At 44.9% G+C, this 14146-nt stretch overlaps 1 protein-coding gene across 1 annotated transcript; it reads left to right on the forward strand.

The window, feature by feature from the left end:
* Positions 1–4824: 4824 nt before the first annotated feature.
* SNX5 (sorting nexin 5) lies at positions 4825–13158 on the forward strand. Its single transcript, XM_064415248.1, has 13 exons — positions 4825–5046; positions 5152–5256; positions 5740–5850; positions 6386–6507; positions 6815–6938; positions 7544–7639; positions 8496–8601; positions 8681–8756; positions 9612–9651; positions 9759–9845; positions 10910–11069; positions 11779–11864; positions 12599–13158. The coding sequence occupies exons 4-13, from the start codon at positions 6434–6436 to the stop codon at positions 12644–12646; spliced, it is 897 nt and encodes a 298-aa protein (XP_064271318.1). The 5' UTR covers positions 4825–5046; positions 5152–5256; positions 5740–5850; positions 6386–6433; the 3' UTR covers positions 12647–13158.
* The last annotated feature ends 988 nt before the right edge of the window (positions 13159–14146 follow it).

Below are 14146 nucleotides of genomic sequence, written 5' to 3' on the forward strand. Positions count from 1 at the left end.
GTGGAAAATAAGGTGTAATCTATCATGGGGGAGGAAAAGGCACTTCAGAATCTGAAGTGAGTGGTGGGATTTCCAAGCTAAACTTGAGTAAATACCTTGGTATTTCCTAATGTCGCTGCCTTCATGGTATTTGAAGGCTTCAGTCTGCAGTTGAAATGTTCTAGATCAAAATGCTAAGAGCATGCATTGTAGCACCTCTTTCAAAAATCAGTGGAAGACAAAATGTTGTGTCATGGCCTGGGACTTGCTGTTATCACTCACAAGTGGTGGCTCTGCTGGACAAATTCTGGAAGGAATTAAACCATACTGGATCTTGTGCTTAGCAAAAAACCTGCTTCTGCTTGCTGCTGAGCCTGAAATGAAGCAGGGAGATGAGCTGCTAGCAAGGTGCCAGCTCCTGGGCAGGGATAATGCCCTCTCAAGGACACGCAGCCTCCACGGAGCTGGCCCAGCAGTTTGGGAGGCGAAGCCAACACGGTGAGGCTGCCCTGTTCCTGACACTGCCTGCCACCAGCTCTGGCCTCACTGCAGCAGGTCAGCAAAGCCTTCTTGGGGAATGCTGACTGTGAATTGGGGTTTGCTGCTGCTGCACCGTTTCCATTTGAGCTGGGCCAGGAGTGCTCAGCCCCAGGCCGTGCTCTGTAGGCACACGGGGGGCTTGCCCTGCGTGGCCAAAGCTGTGCTTGACCCCCTCAGCTTGACCTCATGGCTTGGGTGGAGGTGTCCTGCGTGCTGCTGGAGGAACTGGGTGAGCCAGCAAGGCCTTTGCTCGGAATGTGGCATCCCTGAATGTTTATGGAGTCCTTCCCTCTGTCAGGAGGTGTGTGACCTGCAAGTCCCTGCAGAGAGATCCCTGTGGCAGGAGAGGGCCACTTTATTGCCCAGCCTGAGGCAACAGATGCTCTGGGTCTTCTGCTTCCTTGGCAAGCACTGCACTTGCTGAGGAATGCCATTTCAGAGAGACTACACTGAGCTGTTATTCCCTCTTTATCGGTGTTTTAAACAAAATAATTCAACCTTTGCATCACTGGAGTTCTTCAATTTGAAGTCACAAATTTGGAGAAGCATTTTCCGTAGCATAAGTAAGCAGTGCTTCAATTTTCGTGGTTGTGTGTAACCAGACCACTTCAGGGCTGTCCAGCTCAGTGTCAGAGTGGTGACAGCAAACTGCCACAAAGGCTGCAAAATCCAAGCTTCACATGTGCCCTGTAGTGCTGCATGCTTGCAGTGCACTTTCAGATGTCCTTTTAGTATCCTGATTAAAAGGAAACTTAAGCTGCTTGTGCTGAATATGACTAAAATGTAGTTCCAGCAGCTAATGCTGCTGATATCTGCTGGCCAGATCCTCTGGTGACTAATTCTGGGTGTCAAAACAAGGCCCTCTGGAACTGAGGGCTCTGCATAAACTGCCAGAAAACACTGTGATCTTTTAGTGCTCTCTGGAGAGCACCTAAACAGCTTTAATTAGAAAGCCTGCTCTGTAAAGAGTAATGGGTTTTAGGTAGTGGCAGATGTAATTACTTCTGAAGTCTTGTTTGTGGGCTGTTGCCTGAATGACAGCAGGGAGGTGATCAGTGAGGGGAGAAGGTTTTTAAAAGGTAGCTGACAATAAGCAGAAACCTCTGACATGTGAGCCCTTGTGGAAGGGCTCCTTGCTCTTCCAAGAGCCTGGCTATGTGGAAAACCCCTGGGTTAATCTGTCTTTGAGAACAAATACATATTTCACTAGCAGTCAGAAGTTGCACACAGTTGCTTGCACTGGCAGATTCTTTTGTTAGAATGCAGAAGTGACACCGAGTCATCCGGAGCTGATGCTAAACTGCAAAGGGTGGAACTGTAAAAGCAGCTCAGGCCTCTCACCAGAGCTGAGAGACTTCAGTGGCTGAGGGCATTTCCTCCCACTGGGTGTCTGCAAGCATCAAGATGTGTTTGCATTTGGGTGAGGCCTGATCAGAAATGTAATGTCACACATAAGTCTGGGTAGCTGATGGTCATCACTGCCTTGTGAGCCAACTTTTTTTTTTTTCCTTAGTATCTCTACCAAATAGAAAAAAAAAGCAAATGTTCTAAAATTCTACCTGGACTGGGCACAGTAATGGTCTCTGCTGTTTCCTGGGCTTCTAGACCAGGGGTTTATCATGGTGTCCTAATTAGTACCATAATATCTATTTATAGGCTTTCAGTCCCGAAACCTAGAAATCTTAACCAGTATGATGTCTGTGTTATTGTGAAGGGCTCTGCTTTGTTCTGATTTACCAGTTGGACAGGTGGACAGAATCTGTTCTGAACAGGGAGTAGTTTTGCTTGAATCCTCAAGAAACCCTAGGAATCCTGAAACAAGTCTCTGACGAGTCCTGAGTTTAGACGTGGGAGGTGTCAGGGAAGCTGTAACAGTTTCTGGAGTCACTGAAAACCAGAAGCTGCTTCTGGGGAGGAGAAATGAGAGTTGAAAGTGAGAGTACTGTGCTGGCTCAGGGGGAGTGTTTCAGTTTGCAGCCCAACCCAGCTGTTTCCATTCTGTGTCCTCTGTAACTATTTGGGCATCTGCTACCAGTGAGGAATAATCCTTTCCCAGCTGCTGAGCTTGGATTATATCCCTTGAGGGTATGGAGTGACAGACTGGTTTCTGGTAACTGGATGGGGAACCTTCAGTTCTCTTGCCCCACTGCTTGGAGTCTGGGGAGGAAACAGTGAGAGAAATGCTAGCAGAGAAATGCCTCTGGATATGAAGGAGCTGCCAGGGAGTGAAGATGGAGGGGTGACCTGGGAAAGCCTTGGGCTGGATGCCTGCTGTGGTAAAAGGACAATCCTGGGGCCTGGAGATGGATGTTTAATTCCTTTGCTCTGCAGAGCCTTCGTGTGCCCATGAGGAGGCTGGTCCCCATTCCTGCTTGTAGGATGGGTGCAGGAGAGATGGTGGCACGAAAGGTCCTGCGTGCAGAGCTGTTGGTGCTTGTGTGGGTCAGGGGTTGGTGTGAGGCATCTGCCGTGGGTGCTCCCTGAGTTAGTGCTTTACAGAGCTGTGCTGACAGCACTGGGGCTTCCTGCTTCCCCCCTTTCAGGGGACAAATGCTACTCCAGCACTTTTTGTCGGGAAACAAAGCACTCTCTCCTCCTGAACTCAGACAGTGTGAATGTTCCCTTTGTAGTCTGAGCCATGATTTTGTAATCCTAAAGGTCTCTGGCCTGGAGTTAGGAGCCCACAGTGGCCTTCACAGGACTAGAGCAGACTGGGGTCTTACAATCCTTGGTTTCATATACCTCTAGATCCTATTTGCAGTTTGTGCAGGGTGCCAGGAGATACATGCTTGTGACATGTTAACTGCTTTAATCTGATCAAGCAGGACCACCTAATGTTTGTGCTTGTCTGTCTCCTGTGTAGGCAACTACTAGGCATGGAGGGGCCTAGACAGCATCTGATCACAGGTTACTTTCTCCACAAGAAAGAAAGCAAGCAAGCTCACAAATTCAGGACTGTCTGATTTGTGTAATTCTTTCCTTAGTTTAGCTGAGAGGAAATGGTTTCCTTTGGCTTATCATACTTTCCAGACTCAGCAGTTCATATTGTTAGCACTGCTGATCCTGTTTGGACAGCAAATAGAAGTAAGCAGGATGTAAAACACTGGGGTCTGCATCTTGCTGCTTTGGCTGGTGGTGTTATCTGCCTGGGAAATGGGGAACACCAACCAGCTTGCCTTTCATTTGGCCACAGTGAGCTGTGCTCCCAGTGAAACTAATGCCTGACTGGTGGCCTTCTACCTGTCCTTCCTGCAGTGCCTGGGGGGCAGCTTCTGCTCAAGCCTGTGTCAGTGTGAATGTGTCAGTGACCTCTGAACTGTGCACCTCTGTTTGGCCTGTGCCTTCCTAGCAAGGACCAGAATTGCCTGCCTGCATGGGAACATAAGAGTCTGTCCTAACTAGTGACTGAGGGGAGTGATTATTGTTGGAGTCCCTGTAGAGTTTGGGGTCCCACCATGTCCTGTGGGACATGAACAGTGCCTGGGACTGCTAGGAGCTGTGCTCCAGGGCACGTTCTGTCAGTGTGCTCACTACCAAGGCCATGCCCAGGAAGGGCTAAAAGTCTTCTGTCCTTCCCATCTTCTGGGAAGCTTAATGTGCTTGCATGCAAGTTCATTCTATAGTTGTAAGGCTTAAAATGTTTTATCTATTACTTATCTCCTTTTAATTCTAGCTAACAGTGAGGATGCAGCAGACAGAAGTGTTTTTAGCATGGCTGGAGGGTGCAGTGCCTGGGGTATCCCTCACTTACACACGGCAGTCTGATCATAGGGGAGAGCAGTGGCAGGGGCAAATGCTCCCTGTCCTGGCAGCTGTGTCCTCTGCAGGCAGCCAGAGAGACTTGTCACATACCAGATCTGGGCTGCAGATGGCCAGCTTAGGGGAGGCATCTTCCAGAGCCTTATGGGAGCAAAGCCTCACCTTATAACCGGCAGCCTATCAGCAGTTCTTAGGCAGCTTTGCAGAGGCTTGAGGCAGTATTTAGCCATCTGTGATATGCTAGGACTGCTCAGATCCTGGCAGCATTTGACTGTGGGCTTGGGTGCTGAAGCTTAGTGTACACTGCAGAGGTAGGAGCAGGCTCCTGGTGTGGTCTGTGCTGCAGGGTGGGGAGATAGCAGTCCTGCTGCAGTTCTCTAGCCTGCTTTTCTGAGAAGGCCTTCAGAATTATCTCCAAAGGGTAACTTCAGCATTCCTCCTGGCTCTGATGGTTGCTCTTCAGCAAACTTCCTGTGTTGTGACCTTGATCTCTGGTGGTTTCTCCCTTATGCAGAAAACAACAATGATTTGTCAGGCTGCAGCAAGGGAGGGCCTCTTAGAAGAGTCTTCATGTGTAAGCTGGAGGATCCTCTGCTGAGAAAGCTATTCCACTGCTCTTTAAAAGTTTGAGTAGTCTTGAAATGATGTTCTGGGTCTAAGCTGTTGGAATGAATGAAGAAATAGGCCCCAAATGAATGCTGGCTCAGTTTATGGCTCTTTGAAGCACTGGGAAAGGAATTCTGATCAGAAGTGTGTACCTGAAGGCAGGTGTGTAGTGATGTAGAGTGGTTCTTGTTCAGGGCTGATGATCAGTCAGCTTCACTAAACCAACTTGATGCTTGATCAAGGATTATTCTGTGAATTCTCTTGCAGCTGAAGTCTGTATCTGTAGACCTGAATGTTGATCCTTCTCTCCAAATTGATATCCCTGATGCCCTAAGTGAAAAGGACAGAGTGAAGTTCACTGTGCACACTAAGGTAAGGTCATGGGCAAAAAGGGGCTGTGCAAGTAGCAGATGTATTTGCTGTACACATACTTGCAAAGATGGCCTTGGCAATGAAGAAAATCTAATTAGATGGAGATTTCCCACTTAAAGGTGGCCTGAGGATGTGTATATATACATATGCAGAAACTTCAGATTTCCTAGGATCTGAACTCTCTAAACAGAGGCAAGTAGCTGATAGCTTTGCTAAGGAATCCTAGCTAGACACCAGAAGGCTGGGGGGTGGGAAGGCAGCTACTGTGAAATGTCACAAAACAAACTGCATTAATGCTGTTCTACAACAGTACTTTTTTTCCTAACAGTCTCCTTAGTGGTGCTGTTGAATAAGTGCCAGCTCAGCTAAAAGGGAGTGGGCAAGGCTCTTAGTAAGCAGAATAGCTTCCTTTGGAAATGGACAGAACTGCTTCTAAAAGCTCTGATTTACAAAACAGTAGGGCTTCTATATATTCTCTTCCAGACTACACTGCCAGCTTTTCAAAGCCCTGAGTTTTCAGTTACAAGGCAGCACGAAGACTTTGTGTGGTTACACGATACACTCACTGAAACTGAAGAGTATGCAGGACTCATTGTAAGTACTTCCTAAAGAATGTGATTCTAAGTGAAAAACTGTAGCAATCTAAAGTGCCTACTAATAAGGGCATGAGCATGTTTTACCAGTGTTACTGGTGTTCTGGGACTTGGGTGTTCCCTACACTTGCTGTTGCCTTAATTCCTGAACAGCTTGAGTGGTATGGCATTTGTGTTAGCTTTGCATATAGCTTGCAGCAGCAAAAGATGCTGTGGGAGTCCTTGACTCTGTGGTGGTATTAATATCTGCCTGAAGGTGGCACACTGAAGTAGCCTATTAAATGTGGGTTTTCCTTCCCATCATGATTCTTTAAGAGATGGCTGGCATTGGGGTGGATTACAGAAGCTGTTGCTCTGGGCTGGTTTCCCTCCTGGGGCAGAGATAACACAAACCAGGAACCTGGAATTCCTGCATCATGCGCTCTTTACCACACTTTCCTATGACCAGGCAAAAGAGCCTCCTTCTAGAGAAGGCTAGAAGTAATCTTGGACAACTTTATTTGCTAATATCCATGACTAACCAATTCCCTGCCTAGATACCTCCAGCACCTTCAAAGCCTGACTTTGATGGTCCCAGAGAGAAGATGCAGAAGCTGGGGGAAGGAGAAGTGTCCATGACAAAAGAAGAGTTTGCCAAAATGAAGCAAGAGCTGGAAGCGTAAGTAAAGGAGTCTATTGCCAAAAGCTACATATAGAGAAGCCTTCTGGGACAGCAACTCATTTGGTGATAACTGATCTTGAGTGTCTCTGTTTTGAAGGGTGTCTTGAAAATCCTGGAACTGGGGAGTGGCCCAGCTTTCAAGCTGGAAACCTTCCTAGCTAAAGAGATTGAAAGTAGCTTCGCTATCACAAGCTGGCTATTTCAGAAGTCTGCAGTTGAATATTTTCATAGGCTAAACTTAAAGCAATTCTTTGTGTACTGAAGAGGGTAGTACAAAGAAGATCTGTCTGTTGTTTCCCTGCAGTGAATACCTCGCTGTCTTCAAGAAGACTGTCTCATCACATGAGATCTTCCTGCAGCGGATTGCTTCTCATCCTGTGCTCAGCAAAGATCGCAATTTCCATGTTTTCCTGGAGTATGACCAGGACGTGAGACTCTTTTCCTTGTTTCCCTTTCCAAGCAAGACAAACTGTTAGGAGTGCTGTTGTTTTTGCTGGGCACTGTCAGAATGTTCCGTGGATCTATGTGCAGCATCAGCAAGTAGACATTGCAAGTATTTCTGTGAGGTGACTGAAGGGTGAAAGCCTGACCTTTACACCTTGCTCTGTTATAAATCTCACCGTGCTTTTAAATCCCTGTCGAGTTGGTGAGGAAGACACCTTTGCATGTCTTTAGCTTGGGAATTTGTATGGCTCTGGTGTACCTGTGCTGTGTTGCATGGTCCTAAAGTGGAGGAATGTAGGTGTGTTAAAGTCACTCCTAATTACGAGTGATAGATGCTGAGCCAAGATATGCAAGGAGAAACAGAGCTGTTTATGGGAATTGGAAAAATCTGTGGCACTGAACAGTTGAACTACTTGTAACCAAGCCACATGTTACATTTTTATATGGGTATTATGGAGGGCTTGGAAATCAAGCTGCTCTGACCTGTGCTAAGTGTAAAGGATGTTACAAACATTGCAAGTATCAAAACAGTCACTTTTTTTCCCTCCCTGGGTATAACCTTAAAGCTGTTTTGGCCTCTCTATTACAGCTGAGTGTTCGGAGGAAAAACACTAAAGAGATGTTTGGTGGCTTTTTAAAAAGTGTAGTAAAGAGTGCTGATGAGGTCCTCTTCTCTGGAGTCAAGGTAAGGTTGTTGCTCTGTCTCTTACCCTAATTTTGATTGTTGCTTTCTTCCTGCTCCAGGGAAGTTACTCCTGTCTGCTTCAGGCTTGCTGTGCATGAAGCTCAGATACTGACATTAACCTTCCTTGTTACTGCCCTCCCAGTTGAGGGGAGTAGCCTGTATTAATTCTGATTTCTATAGAAACAAGACATTGTAGCTTTAGGCTGTTCAATTTCAGTGTATAATTCAAGTTTCTGGATGCAGAAGACCTGCCTTAATACCTGATACTGGACAGGAAGGAATTATACCTTCAGGAAATATCCTTGTGGCTTTTGTCTACTTTGGAGCTCTGAACAGATATGATTTATGGATTTCTGCTTATACTAGACAAGATCAAATACCAAAGACTCCTGTAATTGGTCTTGCTTTTGTGTTGTGTTGCCATGGCAGCATTTCCAAAAAGCTTGTCCCATGCGCAGTGTCATGAAACTTTACAATATGTATCATGTTTTGGTGTGGATGAGAAACAAGCTTGTAAATTGCTTTGTCCTTAGCTACAGTGTTGCAGCAGGCCTAGGAAATAAAATTCCAGCACTTGGGAGTCCTGAGAGCTGTCCCATAACTTAGTGGCTGCTTCAGACAACCTGCATCAGTATTTGAGTGCCAACTTCATCTTCACTGCATAGTGAGGAAGAAGTTTGCCATGTGGTTTGGGATGTCAAACCCTTGGCTCACATCTTGTCTGGAACAGTTTTTCCACGGGATTGATGGGCCTCAAGCTCATGCCCAGGCTATGGTTGTTTCTTTGGCCCTTGCTAAAATAGGGAAGAGCTTGTTTTCTGCAGTTACTGACTTAACAGGCCATGTTCTTTTTCAGGAAGTAGAAGATTTTTTTGAGCAAGAGAAGACTTTTCTTGTGAACTACTACAACAGAATCAAGGATGCATGTGCAAAAGCAGATAAGATGACAAGATCTCATAAAAGTGAATCTTTTCAAAGCCCTTTCCAGAGATCATGCAGTTTTGGTGATTTCAACCTGAAAACCTTGTCTTGTTCTTGCAGATGTTGCAGATGACTATATTTATACTTCAGCTTGTTTGAACAGCCTGGCATTAGAAGAGCCTACAGTTATCAAAAAGTAAGACATTCCAACTGTTCATAAACATATCCTGAGTCTGGGAATATCAAATTTCTTCTCTAAAATCCAGAGGATTGAGTCATAGGTGGTTTCAGGTTCTTGAATTGCATGCAAGTGGCGTTAAAACTTTCCTTCTTCTGGCACTCCTGCTGTGGCAGACCTAATGTTATCAATTGCACCTAACTCAGAACTAGTTGATCATTTGCCAGTTGTGGCCTAGAGGTTACTTGTGCTGGTCATCAGAATCCTTCTAAACAGAAATCTCGTTGATTCTCTTCAGGTCACAAACTGCTGGAACCCCTGAAGAAAGGGTTTGTGTGTTCTAATGTGTTGTTAAATATAACTGCACTAGGTCAGCTTACACTGGGTCTGTGCTAGCTTCTGGGCCTTTGCACTTCCAGAATAGTAGGGGATTTTTAAGCTGGGGGAACTCAGTTGCCTTTTTTTAGGTGACTTCTTCCACCTTTTGACTTTGCTATCAATTTACCAAGACCTTGTTAAAACAGAGTGTATAGCTGAATAAACAAGTCAGTTCATCTCTCTTGGATAGCAGCAGGGAAATTCTCCACAAGATCTTTATGCTCTGGAGATCAGCATTGTTACATTCAATGGTGTTGAGCTGCTCAGCTGTACTGTTCTGGTAGCCTGGAATCCAGCACATTCAACCTTTTCTCCAGGTCTTTGCCTAAATGAGTTGTTGTTTTTTGTTTTTTTTTTTCAAGCCCTTGTTTGGATCTGTATACAGGAGTAAACTCCAGCCTTCAGCATTCTAGTTTCCTGCCAATTGATCCTGGCATTTTTCAGACGAAGAAGTATCTCAAACTTATTTATGCTTTTTTTTCCCCCCCTCACTAGGTACTTGTTGAAAGTTGCAGAGCTCTTTGAGAAACTCAGGGTAAGAAGCCTCGCTGGGGGCGGGTGTGGGGGAGAAGAATCTCTGACTCTGAATGTTGCTGTTCTGTTACACACCAACTAACTGAATTTTTTTTTCCCCTTCTGCAGAAGGTAGAGAGTAGAGTTTCATCTGATGAAGACTTGAAGCTCTCTGAACTGTTGAGATACTACATGCTCAATATAGAAGCTGCTAAGGTGAGAAGAGTTTTCTTTTTGAAGCTTAGTTTTGTTATGGGCAACATGACTCACTCATGGTATTCTTTGTGCTTTAAGAAGACAGGAAAGTGGACCCTTGTTTTGCCTAAGAAACCTGAGACTCTTAAACCACAGCAGAATATAGAAGCTATATATTAGCTAGCTGGAGCCCAGCCACTTACAGAAGACTTGGACCAATTTTTCTTTGGCATGTAAAGTGGAAGAACTCTTTAAATTTCTGTAAGTTAGAGCGAACTGAATTTAAGTCTGCAGCAGTTTCTTGTTCCCTGCCTGAGTACTCATGGACTTGCCAATTAAATCAATGATGACTAATTAATTGGGATTGATTTCAGGATTTTTAGAGTACCTTAGCACAAATACGTGGTAACTTGTGAAGGCTATTGGAGTCTGAACTTCCAAGAGGGCTTTGGGAGATTGATGTGACTGCAAAAGCCTTGCTGGAAACTCTTTCTAACCAAAACTTGATTTGACAGGGGATGACTATGCTGCAAAAATGTATCTAGATGCAACCTACTGGGCCTCTTCATCTAGTGTCTTACCTGTAATGTCAGGCACCCCAGAACATCCCCAGCCTCCCTCAGTGGGTGTACTGTGATTTAGACATCACAGCTGTACTCCTGCTGCATTTGGAAGGGATTGGCTCAGAGACCTGTACTACTTCTCCTGTCTAGGTTAGTGCAATGCTTCAGTCAAACTATCAGATCTCCAAAAAATTAAATGTCTGCTGGAAGTAGACTGAGGGAATTCAGAAAGTGCTTTTTGCTCTTAGTGGAGACATCCACCTTACAGCAGGAGAAATGACTTTAAGGGAAGAAACAATGCCCACAGTAGCCCTTAGACTTCCTTCACCAAGGCATAACTGGCTGTCCTGAAAATGTAGTGCTGCACTGTGAAAGGCTGCCAAGAGCAGGCTGTAATAGCTTGTTTGAAAAAGCAGAATCTGGTGTTGAAAAAAGTGAAACCTCCTGCTGCTGAGGTGGCTGTAACCTCAGTTTGGGAAGAAGTCCTGCTAAGGCTCTGGTGTGCTATTTCTGTCTCTTCAGGATCTTCTGTACAGACGAACCAGGGCTCTTGTTGACTATGAGAACTCAAACAAAGCTCTAGACAAAGCCAGACTAAAGAGCAAGGACGTCAGGCTGGCTGAGGCACATCAACAGGACTGCTGTCAGAAGTTTGAAAAGATTTCAGAATCTGCTAAACAAGGTAAAACAGGCTTTGCTGAACTTATGCTTGAAGGAGAGCTTAATGCAGTCGAGGTCTTCATCTGACCTTCAGCTACTGAAGGCTCCTGAACAGTCTGGACCTCCCAAGGACAGTAGAGATAGATGCTGTAAAACTAATGCATCTAAACATTTTAAAAGCAATTTTCTGTAGCAGAGCACTGTCAGTACTACACCAACCTTATAAATAAGCCCCTAGTATTTGCTTTTTGGACTGAACTCAGCCTCCATGTGAATGTAACTACTAGAGGGTAACTAATTATCTCAGAACTGTGCAAACAGGCTTTTGCTCTGTCCTAATACAGCTGAGTGCCTTATACAGAGTTTCACACACTGGTTCTCTGTACAAGAGTATATGTGTGTATATTTATATATATATTTATAATATGCTTTCATGGTATACATGCTGCTCCTTTTGTGTATTTGGCTTTTAAATAATCCAGGTTCTCACAGAGCTTGTGTGGCTTATTTCTGGCTTGTTCCAGGTTTCTTCCTACAAAGCTTTTCTGTCTTAAGCTGTCTGTGTATCATGTGATGACTGCATCTCTGTCTAAAAACAGCATGACAAACTCTTGAACCTTTTTTTGATCAAATACTATAATCCGAGTTGCACAACAGAACTCCTGAAACAGGAGGGGCATTGCTTGTCACACTTTGTCTACCTCTTACCTTTGTTTTCTCCTTCTCTACAGAACTGATGAGCTTCAAACAGAAGAGAATAGCAGCATTCCGTAAAAACTTAATTGAAATGGCAGAACTGGAAATAAAACATGCAAAGGTGTGTTCTCTTTGGAATTCAACAGGCATGGGTTGAGAGAAATGAGTGGTGTGTAACTGGGAGGATTTGCTGGGTCATCTGACTTCCCATCAGGCAGCCTCATCTGCGGGGTTTGACCCCTGCTGTGTCCAGAGGCAGCTGCTGCTTCCAGTGCTCCTGCGTGCTGGCACAGGAGCACATCCTGCAGCTTGTGATCAGGCTGTCAGTCCTTGTCACTTGCCTTGTCAGTGGAGGGGACGTTGGCTTTATAGCAGCCTCTGCCAAGCTTTGCTAGGCAGGCTTGAAGGGTCTGTTAACTTAGTGCAGAGAACAAAGCAGTAACTGTGCATCCTCAGCTTCCTTTGAAGAAGGGAAGTCTAATGTCCCACTGCCTGAGAGTACTGGGCTTTGCCACAGGCAGCTACTTCAGTGCTGCACTGGAATGTGACACGAAGCCTTGACAACACTGCTCAGTTTGGCCTGCTTTAAAAGCTGCCTGTTGGCTCCTGCCCCTCTCCTTACCACAAACTGATTAATGGTTGCAGGCCTGCAGGAAGAGGCAGATTGCAGAATGTGTGAGCTGGTTTTGGTTCTTTACTGCTTGAATGCTGGTCTTTGCAGTAGGAGATCTTTAGCATTGGCACAGGCTACAAAATCCTGTGATGGACCCACTATTTGGGAAGCTACTTCATTGTGAAAGGCAGGATTTGAATTATCAGTCATCCTCATCTGAAACTCATTCTCTTCCTTTGCAGAACAATGTGTCTCTCCTGCAGAGCTGTATTGACTTGTTCAAGAACTGAGGAGTCTTACTCTGAAAATGTGACAAAAGCATCAATTGCACTCAATAGCCAGGGGCAACTTATTGGCTTGACTTCATTAGCTTAAAATAATATTGTCACTGAGATTGTTTCACTAATACTTAGGTATGTTGATAGTGATACATTGACTTTATTGGTATAAATGGGAGCTGAATTGTGTATGAATTGTCTGGATGTAGCTAACATCCTGTTGGCTGATAACTCAAAATGAGTCAAATGTAAGAAATTAATTTGCTGTTGACTGACTTCATCTAGCAGAAAAAGTTTACTGAAAACTCCTTTTTTGCAGGATCATAGTCTGTCTCTTCATGGCCCTGATGTATTTAAAACTTGCCAAGTGAGAGTGACTAAAGGGGAATAATTTTATAAAGTGAATATCTTAGCATTCCACTTCCCAGACAGATTTCTACTACAATATATTTTGAATTTCTATAACTACATTCACTATTTGTACACTTGGGCAACACAGCAAATAAAGATGTCTGACACAACAAGCTGTTGTATGGCAAGAATTTGTGTGGGATGTAACGTGACAAAGGCTTCAGACACAGAACTATCACGAATTACTCATCACCTGGAGCTCTTCAGAGCAGTACAGAGAAATATTTGACTCAAGAGGATTGTTCTTGGAATGGGTGTTGAAATGAAATGTGTGGACTTCAAGTGACATTGCTGTTTGTGTGGTTGGCTGCAACTTTTACTTCCCCTGTGCTGCACATACAGCATTGTAAAGAAATTTTATACCTCCTACTAGCAGCAAGAGGCTGTTTAAATCTTCAGGGCTTCTGGAAGCATAGCCTTCTGTAAGGTATAGAAACAGCTTTTGAAACAGCTGGGCTCACAGTGCCACAGCTGAGGTGGCTCAGCCCACAAGCCCCAGGCCATCATTGGACAGTTTACTATCAGTTGGCATCCATGGATATAGGTCAGTGAGTCAGACCTTCCTACAGGCAGCTTTTGGGTGAGATGAGTGTCTCAGCCTTGCTTAATTTCATGTGACTGAACTTCTAATCATGCTCAAAGTGGGCTCTGTGGCTGTGCTCTGGGCAGACTGCCTGAAGCAGCTTCAGCCAGAGAAGCTCTGAGAATGGGCAGCTCTGTGGCAGTTTCTAAGGGTTTATTTTCCTGTGACCTACTGCTTTTTCTTCTTGATACTCCATGAAAACTGAGCAGCTTTTGCCAGCCACACCATCCTGCAGCAGAGTAGCTGAAGAATGTGTGAACTCCTTTTTGCTTTGTTTGGCAGGAATAGTTTCAACCTGGGGTTGTTTGTGCATATGTGGCCCCTATATAGCTGATAGGTGACAGTGATGCTTCCTATGACAGATGTCAAAGAAGCTCCTAGCACTTGTCCTGGGGCCATCAGTGGTCCCATGCTAGTTCATGCTGGCAAAGCTTTGGTTTTTCCTAAAAAAGCATACTGTTTATCCTAAACTAGTTCAACCTGGCTCAAAGGCTCTTCTCATTTTCTCCAGAGAAAGG

This window comes from Passer domesticus, chromosome 3 (genome assembly GCF_036417665.1).
Source record: "Passer domesticus isolate bPasDom1 chromosome 3, bPasDom1.hap1, whole genome shotgun sequence".
Lineage (NCBI taxonomy): Eukaryota > Metazoa > Chordata > Aves > Passeriformes > Passeridae > Passer > Passer domesticus.